Raw genomic sequence first — 17,794 nt, forward strand, 5'->3', positions numbered from 1 at the left:
ATACCCTCTCTCAAGCCTGGCGAAGACCACCTTAGGCACTAGCCAAAGGGAAAGTACAGGGACAGCCCTCTGAGCAATCCAAAATACTCTTTTCTAGAGGCTGACAGAAATACCTTCATTACATGCCTACCACAAAGACTTGGAAGACACAAGTGTTTCACCCTGAATGACAAGTCAGTATGTTGCTAGATTTGGGGCCAGCCCTAGAAGTACAATTTTTTACACAATTATGCTTTACAATCTTGTCACTTGGGTGAAAACTGCCATGCCTTATGAGCAACTGGGGCTAGTTTGATCAGAAATAAAACTTGGCTCTAAGTGCATTATGGGCTAGATGTTCAAGGAGAACAAAAGAAGCCAGGCAAAGTTTACAGAGCACTCATGTAGAGTGTCACCCTGTTTGTATAGGCAAACAACCCTTACAAATTTGGCAAATGCTTATAGAGGCACATGGAGAAGCTGACACTGGTGTTTTTTTAACCAGCAGGGACAAGTGCTATTCCAGATTTCCAAGAAAAGCTCACCATTTTAGGCTCTCTGAAGACTTGACTATCGATCATATCCCAAGCTCCTTGTCCCAGAGACAGCATCCTCAGCAGCAGCAGCAAGTCTGGGCTTTCCTAGAAATTCAAGTACAATAAAAACTATTTTCTTTCTCTTGGTTTCTTTACATGTTGAATCTTTCTTGGATTAAGCAGAATTATCAGAGATGTCAGATCACAAAGACTGCTAGAGGAAACTGTTTCTTTGTTCATTAAGCTAAAGAGGGACTCCAACAGTTGCATGCACTACAGGACACGACTCAGCATAACATATATAAAATCTATCACAGGATTGGCTTTATACCTAACCCCCCCCCCGGGAACACAAACCCATTTATCTGACACACACATTATCTGATAGAATAAAATGATCTGTGCTGGCATAGGTAAAAAACCAGAAAAGACGGTACACAGACAGTAAGAGTTGTATTTACATTAGTAGATTGAATTCCCAAGTGATTTGCGTGCTTACAACATGATGTAAAACTTGATTTAATCTGACAGTGAAACGTAGGAACATTTCCTCTGTTTCATCCCTAGAGTGGCTATTAGGGCTATGTGAAGCTCCAGTCCCCGATTTGATTCAGCGGAGATTTGGCCCGATTTGGTGGCCGAATCTCCGAATGTGAATCGAATCAGAGGATCCTTTAATCTCTCCGAATCTATCTGGAACCCTCCAAAACAATTTGGACAGATTTGGCTATTCAGACATAGAGACAGCTTTAAACGTTTTTTCTACATACCTCTAGGTAGCAGGGGCTCGTGATCGCTGTGGTGCTGGGGCACATGGAGCGTCCCACAGAAGCAGGGGGCGGCTCCCCAACATGCTTGGCAGCAGACCCAGAAGTGGACCAGAAGCACTTCCGGGTCCACTGGGGAGTGTGCTGGGGGCCCCCTGCACCCCCTGGCTTGGCGACTGGTGCCTCCTGGATCTGGGGGCCACCTGGAGTACCTCTGCAGCCAATTGCTGGGCCAGGGGGCGCGGGGGGACTTCCCGTGCGCTTCCCGGCAGACCCAGAAGTGGACCAGAACTACTTCTGGTCCACTTCTGGGGCTGCTGCCGAGCATGCTGGAGAGCCCCACGCACTGCTGTGGGACGCTTCATCCGCCCCAGCACTGCAGTGATCATGAGCCACGCTGCTACCTCAAGGTATGTAGAAAAAACTTTTAAAGCTGTGCCTGTGTCCAAATCACTGAAATCAGCACTGAATCGTCAGATTTGGATTCGGCCAAATTGAACTAGGGAGAGTGATCCGAATCAATGGATCGAATCACTGTCCCCGCAGGGGTGGAGTGTGACAGCTGAAAATTATGTCTGTGTGATAAAGGTGCTTGCTGAAGGCTCTATGAAGATTAGACCAAGTGTTTTTCTGTCATTTGTTTAGATATTAAGCTATATGTTGTTGCTAAGAGCCTAATTAAAGTCTAAGATGTAGTAAAGCCTTGTATAAAGTAAGGCCTAGTAAACAAAGCCTTGAAGTAGTAAGGCCCTGTGGCGTAGTTAAAATTAACCTTATCAAAAGAATGCAAGGCTTGTACTGCTATTGGTCAGTCTAAGGACAGTTGAAGTAAAAAGAATCTGAATGGCTGTAAGTTATCAGCATAGCTCAGAAGTTATAAATTGGCTGGCACATCCGGAAATCATTTAGAAGACACAGCTCTGTGAAAGGAACTACTAATTAGCTGTTGACCTGGATCAGCGGGCCCGTGGGTCTTGAGGAGCCCAAGGACGGAATACCAGGGTCCTTCCCAGTACCTCTCGGACAGTGCTGATCGGAGACGCCTGAATTCATTGAGCTTTGTGAAAAGAGAAACTTGTACATCAGAGGGGACTGCTGATAAGTTGCCGACGCAAATTATTATCCTCTGTCGTTATCTGTCTTAGTATATTACGTGTAGTTGTGTTTTTGTTAAGTCAATAAACTTTTCTTACCTTTCTACCCCCAACCGTACTCTCGATCCCAAACCCTCTGCTGGTGGCTGGGACAATTTGGATTCGGCCAAATCAAATTGGGGACAATGATCCGAATCAACAGATCGAATCACTGTCCCCAATTTGGGCTGAATTGGGATCTGAACTGAATAGGGCCCATTTTGCACACCCCTAGTGGCTGACTACTTAGATCCTTGACACGGCTCCCATCACCATAATGTCTAAGTGCCGCTTAAAATTACGTGTACAGTAAAAATAACTCTCTTTAGTTATACCACTCAGTAGGACTTGGACTTTAGTATATCACCTACAGCTTAGCACAGTGTAAAACAAGCCCCATATTAATTTTAGATACATAATAAAGGATTCTGCAATTCTAAGGAGGATTTAAGCAGGCAGAAAGCAGTTACCTGCAACAATTCATAATTGTAAGGGCTTACTATGCATCTAGTTCATAGTGAGCAAGGTGAAAATGGACAGTCAACTTGGGGAGATCCAACCCTGCAACTGAATTGTGATCAGAACAGGGCTTAAGTGTGACCTCTCCGTAGATCTCTCAGACTTACCCTGGGTAAGGTGTCTTGCCCAACTAGCTCCTGTAGGTTTCTTATAGTACTCAGAGCCAAGGTGTTAATGGCAAAGGGATCACACAAGATCATGGATAAATCCCTGGAAGGAAACAAAGTCACAAATAATAAAGAACAAAACCTGATTTCACATTCAGCCATAGGATGAATGTTACCCAAGAATAAATTTGTTTAGACAAGACCTTTGATCATGTCTCTTGTTTAGTTGCACAATCTGTCAGATGTGAGAGAGACTATATACAGCTTCAAGGCATCTAAAAAAGGATACTCTGCGATAAAAGATTCAGTGGGGGGAGGAAGACAAAGAATAAAAATTATTATGATACAATTTCACCTGTTCTATTAATTTGTATTTCTACCTTTGGCCACTTTTAGGTACACCAAAAGTTGTGTTAACTGGCACTTTATTAGCCGGAAAACTCTACTAACTGGCATCCGAGAGACGGGGCAAAAGCAAAACCAGAAGTATCACTTCCAGGGGACTTCTGGTTTTGCCACCGCAAGCCGAGTTTTTCTTTGTCACTTCTTTGGCCCACGGCCCGGGACAAAGCAGCCTGCGTGGGGCCCCACTCCCTGTCCCCCGGCACACTGACACTGGGCAGTGCACCAGACGGTGCACATTTGATTAACCGGCATATTTGATTAACGGGTGTCCCCCATTCCCAAGGGATGTTGGATAAAAGAGCTTTTACTGTATTTAGTTAATGAACCGAGTTGTATCTGGCAAATATCCTTTTGATTTTTAAATTAAGGGGCAGTGGCCAGAATTAAACCTTGAAAGCGGGATAATGAGTAAACCCACCATCCTATGAATGCATTAGAAAATTCCTCTATATAGTCCTGATTTAACTGTCAGCCACTGTGGCTACTGAAAGTATCATTAACAATTCTTAAGTGAAACAACTTACTCACCCCAATACTTGTTCTTGTCCTTTCTTCACCCCATCCAGAAAACCTTGCAATTCCCGAGCTCTCTTGTTGTCCACAAACTTTTCCCGAATACAGGCATCTAGGCACCAGGTGAACTGCAAACATAGGAAACTTGCTTAACATGCCCATGGCTTCTACACTGGCATTAGAATAGGAGTCATTGAAGGATTTCGCTGTAATATTGGTGGTTCACTATTTAATTAAATACAACTGCAGAAGCCTTTCCCACCCCAGAGGTTGTATAGGCTTTACCATTACATGTCTCTCACATGAAGACTCGTATAGAGTTTTCAAAAACTGTAGCCTTAGAATGAAATCCAGAAAGACACCTTAGGCACCTCCAATTTAGATATTGCAATAAATACCTAAAAATCAGACACCTGGCCACAGTGGGATGTTTCAGAGAAATGGAGTTAGGCACTTACACATCCTTTAGCGACGATAGGGAGAGCCTGGCACCTCAGAAGGGTGATCTACAAAAACCTAAATGCTGAGCAGGAAACTGCCTGAAGGTAACAAATAGGGAATCACACCCCCCTGAAGGAAGGCACCTCCATCCAAATCTCTCAGTGATGCAGAACAAGGACACAAATTTATTGATCTCTGCCCAGCTGTACCTGCTGCTTCCACAGTCTTGTGGGTGCTGAGAAATTCTAATGGGGGTCTGACATCAGCAGCAGAGGAAATGCATCAGGATTTCAAATACAGAAAAAAAGTCATTTTGTGAACTTGTTCCACAGCACATTCACCCAGATTCACTATTTCACCTCCCTAAAACAAGTATTACCTCAGATTTACAGGTTGTTCCAAAGTTATTTTTCTCCCAGAGTGGCCACTTTTACTTTAGGAGAAAAATTATAAACATCTGTACACTCAAAGTTTCTCCTGAGACAGCAGGGATTATCCCTGGAGAAACTGAACGTTTGTACATCGCCTTAATGTGAACAGATCTCATTTTCAACTCTGGTTCGATAGTTGGGCTCAGAGGGTAGTAATCAATGGCTTGATGTCTAGTTGGCAGCTGGTATCAAGTCGAGTGCCCCAGGGGTCGGTCCTGGGGCCGGTTTTATTCTGAAGATGGGATGGAGTGCAGCCTCAGCAAGTTTGCAGATGACACCAAGCTGGGGGGAATAATAGATACAGTGGAGGGTAGAGCTAGGATTCAGAGTGACCTAGACATATTGGGGAATTGAACCAAAAGAAATCTCATGAGGTTCAATAAGGACCAGTGCAAAGTCCTGCAGTTAGGATGGAACAGTCCTACGCACCGGTACAGGCTGGAGACTGACTAGCTAAGCAGCAGCTCTGCAGAAAAGGAAGTGGAGGTTACAGTGGACAGTAAACTGAATATAAGCCAATGGTGTGCCTTTGTTGCCAAGAAGGCTAACAAGCATACTGGGCTGCTTTAGTAGGAGCACTACCAGCACTGATGAGGCCACAGTAGTGAGTAGTGTGTCCAGTTTTGGGCCCCTTCACTACAGAAAGGATGTAGATAAATTGGAGTGAGTCCAACAGAAGGCAATGAAAATAGCTAGGGGCCTGGGGAACATGATTTCTGAGGAGAGGCTGAGGGAACTGGGCTCATTTAGTCTGGAGAAGAGAAGACTGAGGGGGGAATTTAACAGCAGCCTTCAACTGCCTGAAGGGTGGTTACAAAGAAGATGGAGCTAGACTGTTCCCAGTGGTGGCAGACAACAAAACTAGCAGCAATGGTCTCAAATTGAAGCAAGGGAAGTTTTGTTTAGATATTAGGAAAACACTCTCGAATAGGCTACTTAGAGAGGTGGTGGAATCTCCATTCCTGGAGGTTTGCAAGACTCAGCTAGACAAAGCCTTGGCTGGCACAATCCAGTTGGGGCTGGTCCTGCTTTGAGCAGGGGGCTAGACTAGATGACCTCCTGAGGTCCCTTCTAACCCTCATTTTCTATGATTCTGTTATGGGGAGTTATATGCATATGATGCAACAGGTACTCAACAAAGATACAACAGCTTAATGACAACAGTGAATATCAACATATCAGCTGATCTGGGTTTTATCCCTAACTCTACTACCAATTTACACTGGAAATCTGGATGAAAAGTCTCAATTGATCCAAATGAAATATTTGTCTTTTTTTTTTCTTAATGTTTTTGAAAAGCTGTTAATTATATTTAAGCAATTTTTAAAAAAGAGAAACTGTGACTATCTATTCAGAAAGGAGCTCTCACTCAGTTTCAGGTACCACATAAAAATATGCTACATTTTAATAATTATATGCTTTTAATCTTCAAGATCTACAGAACTTTACAAATTATGTACACAACACCAATGAAATGCAACCACTTCTGGCTAAAAGCCACCACATTAAGTGAAGTACTATGCATTTACAAGAAGGAAATTTTGACCAAGGAAGTGGTGGCAAGCTAGTACCTTGAGCGTTCTGGCAGCATCCATACACTCTCTCCATGAGTACATTGATTCGATGCTGAAGGAGACCTCCGGGACTGTGGAGGAAGAAATGCCAGATGCAGCGCTAGAAAAGAGAGAGGACATGGACACCCAAGAGGGTGGAAGCTGGAGGCTTGTGACTTCCGGCAGCAAGCAGAGATCTCTACCTCCACCTGCAGTCGTTCATCTAGAGAATGGATATGCAACCCTAGTAATGAAGAGGCAGAAGCATGTTCCACTGGTGGGGCAGGATAGGACAGGCCTCACCAAGGTGGGAAGGATTGTGACGACCGCCACGAAGAAGCGACAAGTGATGGTGGTTGGAGACTACCTTCCGCGGGGGATAGAGGGAGCCATCTGCCGATCTAAGCTGTTGTCTTGTGAAGTCTGCTGCTTGCCCGGAACTGAGATCTGAAATGTCAGAGGGACTACCAAGGCTCATCCAGCCCTCTGACCACTATCCCATGCTGCTCATCCATGTGGGCAACAATGATACTGCCAGGGGAGACCCTGAGTGTATCAAAAGTGACTACAGGGCTCTGGGTGCCAGGGCGAGGGGGTCTGGGGCTCAGGCTGAGTTCTTATTGATCCTTCCAGTCAAGGGAAAAGGCCTGGGAAGGAGCAGGTGTATCCTGCAGATCAACACCTGGTTGTGCACGTGGTGTCATCAGCAGGGCTTTGGCTTCTTTGACCATGGGATGTTCTTTTAAGCTCGGAAGAAATGGAATCCACCTGATGAAGAGAGGGAAGAGCATCTTTACAGACAGGCTCTCTAACCTAGTGAGGAGGGCTTTAAATTAGGTTCGCCAGGGGATGGAGACCAAAGTCCTGAGGTAAGTGGGGAAGCAGGAGACCTGGAGGAAGAGCAAGCAGGAGGGGACAACAGAGGAGGTATTCTCATACTTCCTGAGAAATCAGGGCAATCGACTAGTTACCTCAGGTGCCTGTACATGAATGCACAGAGCCTGGGAAACCAGCAGGAAGAACTGGAAGTCCTTGCACAGTCCAAGAACTATGATGTGATTGGAATAAGAGACATGGTGGGACTGCTCACAGGACTGAAGCACCATCATGGATGAATACAAACTGTTCAGGAAAGACAAGCAGTGGAGAAGATGAGGAGGAGTTTCACTTTATGTAAAAGAGCCGTATGATTGCTCAGAGCTCCACAATGAAACTGGAGCTAGGCCTGTTGAACATCTCTGGGTTAGGGTCAGAGGGGAGAGCAACAAGGGTGATATCGTGGTGGGCGTGTGCTATAGACTACCAAACCAGGATGAAGTAGTGGATGAGGCTTTCTTTAAACAGCTAACAGAAGCTTCCCAATCAGAGGCCCTGGTTCTCATGGGGGACTTCAAATCACCCTGACATCTGCTGGGAGGGCAATACAGCAGTGCGCAGGCAATCCAGATAAAGTTTTTGGAGAGTACTGGGGACCACTTCCTGGTGCAAGTGCTGGAGCAGTCAGTTAGGGGCCATGTTCTTCTTGACCTGCTCTTCACAAATAGAGATGAATTGATGGGGAATGTAGTAGTGGATGGCAACTTGGGCATCAGTGACCACAAGATGATAGAGTTCAGGATCCTGAGGAAAGGAAGCATGGAGAGCAATAGACTAAGGCTCCTGGACTTCATAAAAGCAGACTTTGACTTGCTCAGGGAACTCATGGGCAGGATCCCCTGGGAAGCCAATCTGAAGGGGAGAAGAGTCCAGGAGAGCTGGCTGTATTTTAAAGAAGCCTTACTGAGAGTGCAGGAACAAACTATCTCCATGTGCAGGAAGACTAGCAAGTATGGCAGAAGACCAGCTCAGCTTAGCAGGGAACTCTTCAGTAAACTCAAGCACAAAAAGGAAGCTTATAAGAAGTGGAAACTTGGACAAATAACTAGGGAAGAATATAAGAGTATTGCACGGGCACACAGGGATGAAGTCACAAAAACCAAAGCACAATTGGAGTTGCAGCTAGCAAGGGATGTGAAGGGTAACAAGAAGGTTTTCTCTAAGTATGTCAGTAGCAAGAGGGGGATCAGGGAAAGTGTGGATCACTTACTGAATGGGGGAGGCAACCTTGTGACAGAGGATGCAAAAACGCTGAAGTGCTCCATGCCTTTTTTGCTGCCGTCTTCACAGGCAAGGTCAGCTCCCAGACTACTGCACTGGGCAGCACAGTTTGGGGAGGAGATGAGCAGCCCTCAGTGGTGAAAGAACACCTTAGGGACTACTTAGAAAAGCTAGACATAAACAAGCCCATGGGGCTGGATGGGATGCACCTGAGGGTGCTGAGGGACTTGGCTGATGGGATTGCAGAGCCATGGGCCATCATCTTTGAAACCTCATGGCAATCAGGAGATGTCCTGGATGATTGGAAAATGGTAAACACAGTGCCCAGATTTAAGAAAGGGGAAAAGGAGGATCCAGAGTACAGACCAGTCAGCCTCATCTCACTTCCTGGAAAAATCATGGAGCAGATCCTCAAAGAATCCATTTTGAAGGACTTGGAGAAGAAGGTGATTAGGAACAGTCAGTATGGATTCACACCAAGGTAAAGTCATGCCTGACCAAGTTGATTGCTTTCTATAATAGGGTGACTGGTTCTGTGGATGTGGGGAGACCAGTGGATGTAGTGTACCTTGATTTTAGCAAGGCTTTTGCTACTGTTTCTCACAACATTCTTGCAGGCAAGCTAAGGAAGTATGGGCTGGATGAATGAACTATAAGGTAGATAGAAAACTGGCTGAAGCACCAGGTTCAGAGGGTAGTAATCAATGGCTTGATATCTAGTTGGCAGCTGGTATCAAACAGAGTATCCCAGGAGTCGGTCCTGCAGCTGGTTTTGTTCAATGTCTTTGACAACAACCTGGAAGAAGTGCACCCTCAGCAAGTTTGCAGACAACACCAAGCTGGGGGAAGTAGTAGATACACTGAAGGGTAGGGCTAGAATTCAGAGAGACCTAGACATATTGGAGGATTGGGCCAAAAGAAATCTCATGAGGTTCAACAAGGACAAGTGCAAAGTCGTGCACTTAGGATGGAACAATCCCATACATCAGTACAGGCTGCGGGCTGACTGACTGGGCAGCAGCTCTGCAGAAGAGGACCTGGAAGTTACTGTGGACAAATAAGCTGAATATGAACCAGCAGTGTGCTCTTGTTGCTAAGAAGGCTAACGGCATACTGGGCTGCATTAGTAGGCGTGCTGCCAGTAAGTCAGGGGAAGTGATTATTCCCCTCTATTCTGTGCTGCTGAGCCCACATCTGGAGTACTGTGTTTGGTTTTGGGCCCCTCACTACAGAAAGGATGTGAAGGTATTGGAGAGTCCAGCAGAGGGCAACAAAAAAGGTGGGAGGAGGAGGGGGAGGTGGGACATGACTTATGAGGAAAGCCTGGGGGAACTGGGTTTATTGAAGATGAGACTGAAAGGGGATTTAATAGCAGCTTCCAACTACCTGAAGCAGGGTTCGAAAGAGGATAGAGCTAGACTGTCCTCAGTGGTGGCAGATGACAGAACAAGGAGCAATGGTCTCAAGTTGTACCATGGGAAGTTTAGGTTAGATATTATGAAGAATCTTCTCGCTTGGAGGGTGGTGAAGCACTGGAACAGGTTACCCAGAGAGGTGGTGGAATCTCCATCTTTGGAGGTTTTCAAGACCCAGCTAAACAAAGCCCTGGCTGGAACGATTTAGTTGGGAATGGTCCTGCTTTGAGCAGGGGGTGGGACTGGATGACCTCTTGAGGTCCCTTCCAACTGTAACTTTCTGTGATATTGTTTCAATGGGATACTGATTTTTTCATATTAAGTACCATAAACTACATGACGAACAATTTATCTACAGTGAAAGACTTAGTGGGGGCTTAATTAACCCAGATGTGTTTTGCACCTGAGTTTCCAAGGAATATGAGAATTTCAAATTTGAGGCTTAGACCTTCTTCCATTGCCAAAGGAGACACCTTCTCTGCTCTGGAGATCTTAAAGGCAGCAATCATACATGAAATCTGCTCAGACAGAACATTCCAAAGTAATATTTTTGCCAACCCCAGCACACTGTACCTTGTGGCAAGGGTCGACAGTGCAGATCTCACTAATGTCCAGATCATGCAATGACATCAGTAGCTCTGCCCGCAGTGTGCAGTAATGGACGTTCCTCGTCCGAAGAAACAAAGTTCTTAGGAACTGTAACACCATGTCATAGAGCTTCACATTCTTCCCAATCATCTGTGTCAGTTTCTGAACCACCTAAAATGGGGGAAAAAACAAAAACGTACATTTTGTATCCAAGATATTATAACCGTAGCTTTAGAAATGTTTAATTCTTCCTCAACTGTTGTAGAATACCAGAATTAAAATAAATGGTTGCTATTTCACACCAATTTTTTTCAATATTTCAACAGAATTTCTATTTCAGCTCATATTTTTCAAGTCTTTTACAGCTATAGTGGAAGAACATTAAAAATGCACAACGTTTATAGGAACTTCTGTTCTCTTTGCCAAGCAGTGTGCTTCACTGCAACTAGATCAGTGGTAATCCCTTTTAATGTACATGATGCATTAATAACTATAATCAGGGAAAGACAGTCACAAAGTTAAGATTGAAGCACATTTAATTGAAATACTTACTATTTTTATCTTAGGGCTTTGTATTTTAGCCTATCACTGTAGCATATTCCACATAAAATCCAACTGCAAAGGATAACACTAAAGCCCCTGGAAGATATTACACTTATGACAAGATTAACCAGTTAATCACATCTTAAATAGTAAACTGGCCAAACGTTCATGCAATTAATGGTACAATAAAACAAAGAATAAGCCACACAGTTATTACACAAAATGGGCGTAATAACTTTGTGGTTGGTTCCCATTGCTCCTTAAATTTAGTGTGGCCAGTGCCGATTAACTGACTGGTGCTCCCAGCTGCAGGAGCACATCAGAGTTTGAAGGGCTCCACTGTGCTACTTTGGCTGGGAGCATGTCAGCTGATTGGTATTCCAAACTAGGAGTATACCAGGCACCCGGCATGCTACTTGATGGTGCAGGTGGAGCCTGGGATCATGCTCCCCCTGCACCAGCAACAGGGTGCGATTGGGATCCCATAATTGCGCCTCCTGTCCTGCACATGTAGCATAGCAAGAGGTGTGAATGCCTGGCCTAAGAGAAGAAAAAAAAAAAATCACACCATCCACAACTCTTGATGCTGCTTTCCTATTTTTACAAAAATGTTTTTTTTTTGGTTGGACTCTTATTGTATGCTGCTAATATGAAACAAAGAAAAATACAGAAAAACGAAATCTTGATTTAGCCATAGGTGCCCAGATATTACACACAGTACACTTGGTATTACAATCCAAACTGATAAACAGATTCGGGGGGTAAAAAAACATGATTTTTTTTTACTAGCTATTTAAGAGAAACTGCATTTACATTGTTTAACCTAAACATTAACCAATTACTGAACTCAGTGGGGCTTTAAAAATAATAATTATTAGCCATTATATGTATTTACTAAATAAAAATTAATCTGATGATTTGAGACTTGTAAAGACAAGGGGGTAAGTTATAGGTGGAATGGGTAGACAGAATGCTCGTGTAAACTTTTTGCAGTTGGGAACACAGTTGTAAGGCCCGATGGAGACTCAAGTATCTGATCATGACAACAGAAGGACCAAACATGTTTGTATTATGTAACAGAAATGAAGGGTTTCTATTCACAACTCCCTTGTAACAGGTGTCCTTGCTCCTACCTCTCCCTGACGTCTTGTTTTGGGAGATGGACTAAAGAAGTTGTGCAACACAGAAATATCACTACTGAACAGAATGTTCTCTTTCTCCAAGATGTACTGCTTCAGCAATGGAGACACTTCATCACCAAATAGGGCCTGGTTATCCTGCCAGATCTGGCGCTTCACCTCCACAGCACAGGCTTTGTACAAATCCTTATCTGCCATCACTAATTTCAGCTTCTTTTCAGGGACCTGGCAAACAACAATGCAGAGTCAAAATGGTATCGTGTAGACCATTGGATAGATGTGAATCACAATCTTGGATGCATCTATGATTTCCATAGAGTAATTACCACCCAAGGAAACACAAATGACTTGTCCTTCCTTTCCCCTGCCTCTCTACTACATCATCGCTTTAAGGCATTTGGCTTCCTATAGAAACCAGAAAAGCCCTGTTTTCCTCCTAGTTCTGAAGCAAGTGTTTTCCTCCTTAAAAGGAGAACACTGCTATCTAGTGTGCCGATTCAAAATTCAACAGCCTACAGTAGCACTTTTGAAGTAAGTACCTTCAAGATACCACTGTGCCTTATTTCCTTTTAAGTGCCTTTTCCCAGAAATCTGGCTGCTTTATAAATTTGACTGAATACTTAAAATCTTATTTTCACTTGCCATGAACATTGAAACTAGTTATAGAAAAGCTCACCCACCAGAAATCTTGCTCTGTTTTGTGGGGTAGATAGCTCATATACTTTTTAAGATTAGAAAGACATCTTTCTCTAATTAAAAGCTTCTTTAGACAACATGAAATATTTTTTAACTATCCTGTACATCTGGGGTGGGCAAAATGCGGCCCGTGGGCTGATTCTATCCGGCTCGCAGGGCCCCTAAAAAATTTAGAAAATTAATATTTATCTGCCCCTGGCTGCCTGCCATGTAGCCCTTGATGGCTTGCCAAAACTCAGTAAGCAGCCCTCCGCCCAAAATAACTGCCCGCCCCTGCTATACATGCCACTGTTAACTTCCATCAGACTCAAGTAACTCATAAGCCAAATTCCTTACCAGTCAGCTACAAACTTAAAGACTTTCCACGTGGCATACAGCCCATTTAATCACAGAGGCTGAAAGAGGCTGTAACCAGGAGAATTAGCCACATGCTCCTTTTACCTTAGGAAGGTGTTTCATGACGCACATCACCACAGGCTGTATGGACGGCATCTTGACCAAGGAAAAGCTTTTCTCTAGAAGATCTTCCAGCTTCTTGTATCTAGAAAAATGCAAGCATGAGAAGCTGCTGGTTAAAATATTCAGAGCTCCTAAGTGATTTAGGAGCTCAGGCTCCATGGATTTTCCACTCAATATGACTAAGTCAGTGGTTCCCAACCTTTTTAGACCGTGGACTGGCAAATCAGACAGCAGCAAACTGCAGTATAAAAAAGAGTTGGCTGCTGGTCATCTTTATGCTGGTCACTTCCGGACTTCTGGTCCGGCAGCCAACCCTTCGTGGCCTGGTACTGGGCTGCAGCCCAGGGGTTGGGAACCTCTAGACTAAGTTACACATACAAGAAGTTACTCAGGACCTAGGTTACTATGGGACCTAGGAGCCTTTACAAATTGTATTTACTATGGCTAATTTAGGAGTTCTGTGCAAATGCAGTGACTTAATCTTCAGCAGTAAGATTAGCAACACACCTTTCCTCAACCTTTCCTTCCGAGGCAATGGCTGAAACCCTCTCCAGCAGCTTCTCCCTCAGCTCATCAAACACGGACTGGTGGAACTCCAGGCGCGGCGTCCCGTGCAGGTCCAGGAACGGCAGTGCTGACTGCAGGGATGGCAGCAGGACCCCATTTTCTGTCTGCCAAAATGAGCACCAAGCAGGATGGTGAGTTGTAGCAGAAACACAGACTACTTACAGCAGGACAAACAAAGCGGTAACACAGCTTATATTAATGTTGCCAACTCTCATGATTTTTGGTGTAGTTCTTAAAGCCTACGCCTTGTGAATGTGAAAACCTTAGCTCTTTCTTTTACATATGAGGGCTGCTCAAAAAGTATTGAGACCGGTGCTGTAGGAAACAAAATATTTTATTTACCGGGGTTCTGGCTTAATGTCCTTCAAAGTACGCTCCTTCTCCAGCCACACACTTCTCGCAACATTTCTGCTATTGTTGGAAGCCCCTCTGATAAGCAATTTGTGGAATCACTAAAAGCTGCTCAGCTACATTTTATTTTATGGTTTTCATATCACAAACTCTTCTTCCTTTCAAGGTTTTCTTTAGTTTATAGGAACTTGTTCTCTTTGCCAAGCAGTGTGTTCCATTACAACTAGATCAGTAGTAATTCCTTTTAATGTACGTGACACATTCATAACCATAATCAGAAAGACAGTAACAATCACAACGTTACTGTCTCCAAGCGTTTTGCACAGGAGGAGCTACTACCCCACTGCAGTGTATAGGACACTGTAGGATTTTACGGGCAGAGCTCCAGTCCCAGCTCAAGCTGCCCTGAAAGCTCAGCCCCTGCAGAGCAGTTTGGGCTGGGACTGAGCCCCCTGGCCTGCTACAGCATTAGGGGCATGAGCAGGGCCGGATTCACACCTCACGCGCCCCTCGGCACACGATCTTCAGCGCTGCCTATCTACTCTTTCATCTTTTCCAAGCCAATGATATATCAACATCTAGCACTCACCTGTACTGAGGGTAGTCCAATAGAACAGTTTCAAACATGTATTGTGGTATATGGGAATGGACGCACTGTTCGCTGTCTCTATGAACAATACTATACATGATATATATTTTATTAGGATGATTATTATTTTTACCTCAATAAAAAATTGCAACACTAGAATGCTGGCACCCCTGGGCAAGTGCCTACTTTGGCTTATGGGTAATCTGGCCCTGGACATCAGGCTCCTGCCCCCCACCAGCTGGCAGCAGAAGCAGGGTGCCTGGCACCCGCAGCCCTCCCAGCACTGCTCTCCGGAGCCATGCGGGTGTTGTGTGTGCTGTGGGGGAGACAGGCAGGGAGGGTGGGCAGTAGGGTTGCCAACTCCGTTTGACTCTATTCTGGGAGGTTTCATCACATGATGTAACCGCATTAAGGACTTTATGTCAGGAAGGCAAATGCATGTGACTATTACATTTTGAAAACCCACTGGACAACTGTATCAATCTGATTCAAGACGGTCCAGAGAAGAGCCACTTGTATGATCGGGGACTTGCAAGACAAGCCATACGAGGAGAGGCTGAGGGGTTTGGGTCTCTTCTGCCTACAGAAGAGAAGGCTGAGAGGGGACTTGGTAGCAGCTTACCACCATATCAAGGGACTACATCAAGAACTCGGTGCACCAGGGCACCCTTGGGGAAGACCAGGAGCAATGGCTATAAACTCCTGGAAGGCCTCTTCAAGCTCAGTTCCAGGAAAAACTCCTTCACGGTTGGGGTGTCCAGACTGTGAAATAAACTTGCTCCAGAGGTAGTGCAGTCACCTACCCTGGAAATCTTGAAAAGGAGACTGGACAGTCACCTCACTGGGGTCAGTTGACCCCAACTGTCTTTTCCTGCCTAGTGCAGGGGGACCGGACCCAGTGATCTGCAAGGTCCCTTCCAGCCCCTAGCAATCTATGAATCTGTGAACATTTCATATTTGTTTTCATAGATTTCATAGATGTTAGGGGCTGGAAGGGACCTTGCGAGATAATCAGGTCCAACTCGAGTGTTGCGTGTGCTCTGGGGGCGCCAGGCAGGGGTGGTGCAGGGGGGCCACCACACCCCCCCACCTTTAGGCAGACAAGGTTCTTTGGGTGAATCTGATATCTTTTATTAGACTAACTTAAATAGTTGGGGAAAAAAAATTTTACCAAGCTTTTGGGTTTAAAAACCTTTTGTCAGGCTGAGGAAGCCTCAGCAGTTGGCGTGTGCTCTTTCTGGATGGAGGGAATAGTAAAGAAGCCAGAGGCTGGGCTGGTCTGCATGCAAGATAGATCACACGTTTGAAAGAGCCGCCTGGATACCACGTGAGGAATTGCAGCAGTACAGAAGACACCCCCCCGTGAATGACACACTGCTGGTTACGATACATCATCCCTCCTGAGAACCCATACGGAAAATCCTCAAACAACCCATACTAGAAGAAGACCCAATTCTTAAAGAGATCTTCCCAGAACCACCCATCCTAGCCTTTAACCAAGCACCAAACTTCGTTAACCTCATCACCAGAAGCAAACTTCCTATGGCCCAGAACACACCGAATGGATCCAGACCGTGCCATGACAAGAAATGCAAAACCTGCCAACACATCTCCACCACCCCCACTATTACTACACCCCACAACAGAGCCATCAGCATCCCTGCACCTTACAGCTGCACCTCCAGAAATGTGATCTCTCTCATCAGTGCACCACATGCCCTGATGGAAAATATGTAGGAGAAAACAAACAACAAGTGCACCCCAGAATGAACGCACACTGGATATCTATCAAAGACAGGAATACCCAAGTACCTGTGGGGGCACATTTCTCACAAGAAAACCAGTCTCTCTCCAATCTCTCAGTCCTGATCCTCAAAGGAAACTTACTAAACACTTAGAGACGAGCCTATGAACTCCACTTCATCAACCTCCTGGATACTAAAAATCATGGATTAAATAGACAGAACTAGAACTCTTGGTTCCAAAATGATACCTTTTATTAGACCAACTGGTCTAATAAATAATTATTATTCCCAGTGGGTGTAAGAAAAGGTATCATTTTGGAACCAAGAGTTCTAGTTTTTTGTATGTCTTCTCGTCTCAGACCAGCACAGCTACCAATACATGGACTAGATACAGACAGTGGGTTTACCACACACTGCAACCTGCCTGACATCCGACTCCCCAGGTACCTCCCCACTATTTACCTGCTACATTCAGCCCCCTTTTCTCTCCCCATCCCCTGCCCAGCCTGCTTCTCACCCTCCGACATCGTCACTGCCCGCCTGTCTCGCCTGCAGCCCGGCCCGTGGCTTCCCCACTGCTCCTGCCACCCGGGAAGCGCCCGGGCCCCCAGCACAGGCTTCCTCCGCCCCACGAAGGGGTTTTAAACCTGAACGCTCGTGAAGAAAATTCTGTTTAAGCCGGTTTAATAAACGATGTCGGATTCACCCAATGAACCTGGCCCGCCGATCTCCTGAGACCCGGGCGGCTACGACCTGCGCCCCTGCCTCCGAGCGTCCCGCACCCCGCTCCCACACGGGCAGAAAAAGAAAGAGCGGAGCTTTTCGCCGTCCCCGAGCGCAGGCTTTAAAACACCCTGAGAGGGAGCCATGCTGCTACTAGATAAAACCATAATTAAAATAATTATAGCTGCTGAAGTGCGGAGCGGCGTTGTGCCACAGGCCCGGGGAGGCGCGGGCGGCGGAGGGGGAAGGCCCCGGCCCCGGGGAGGGGCGAGGAGGGTCCCCCGGGCCGGCCCCGCACCTGGAACTGCTCGATGGCCTTGAGCGGCTCGGTGCAGTTGGTCAGCGTCTCCTTCAGGTCCTCGCCGTTGGCCACCCCCAGCTCCTGCAGCCCCGCGAACATGGCGCCGCCCGGCCTGGCCCCGCCCCGCCCGGGAAGCCTCAGGCACGGCCCCCCCCCCGCCCTCGGCTGGCCCCCCCCCCGCACCCCGGCCCCCCCCC

At 45.8% G+C, this 17,794-nt stretch overlaps 1 protein-coding gene across 2 annotated transcripts in view; it reads right to left on the reverse strand.

Annotated features, from left to right (window-relative positions):
- The window catches only part of NELFB (negative elongation factor complex member B), a 27,172-nt gene extending 9,444 nt beyond the window's left edge, over nt 1-17,728 (reverse strand). For both annotated transcript variants that reach the window (XM_025211209.1, XM_006029684.2), the window contains exons 1-8: nt 17,595-17,728; nt 13,829-13,992; nt 13,304-13,403; nt 12,161-12,391; nt 10,470-10,655; nt 3,975-4,087; nt 3,042-3,144; nt 525-620 (exon numbers count right to left, since the gene is read on the reverse strand). In XM_025211209.1, coding sequence (XP_025066994.1) covers nt 525-620; nt 3,042-3,144; nt 3,975-4,087; nt 10,470-10,655; nt 12,161-12,391; nt 13,304-13,403; nt 13,829-13,992; nt 17,595-17,696 — 1,095 coding nt within the window. In that variant the 5' untranslated portion in view covers nt 17,697-17,728. The remainder of the gene's footprint in view (nt 1-524; nt 621-3,041; nt 3,145-3,974; nt 4,088-10,469; nt 10,656-12,160; nt 12,392-13,303; nt 13,404-13,828; nt 13,993-17,594) is intronic.
- Between the last annotated feature and the right edge of the window lie 66 nt (nt 17,729-17,794).

This window comes from Alligator sinensis, unplaced genomic scaffold, assembly GCF_000455745.1.
Source record: "Alligator sinensis unplaced genomic scaffold, ASM45574v1 scaffold323_2, whole genome shotgun sequence".
Lineage (NCBI taxonomy): Eukaryota > Metazoa > Chordata > Crocodylia > Alligatoridae > Alligator > Alligator sinensis.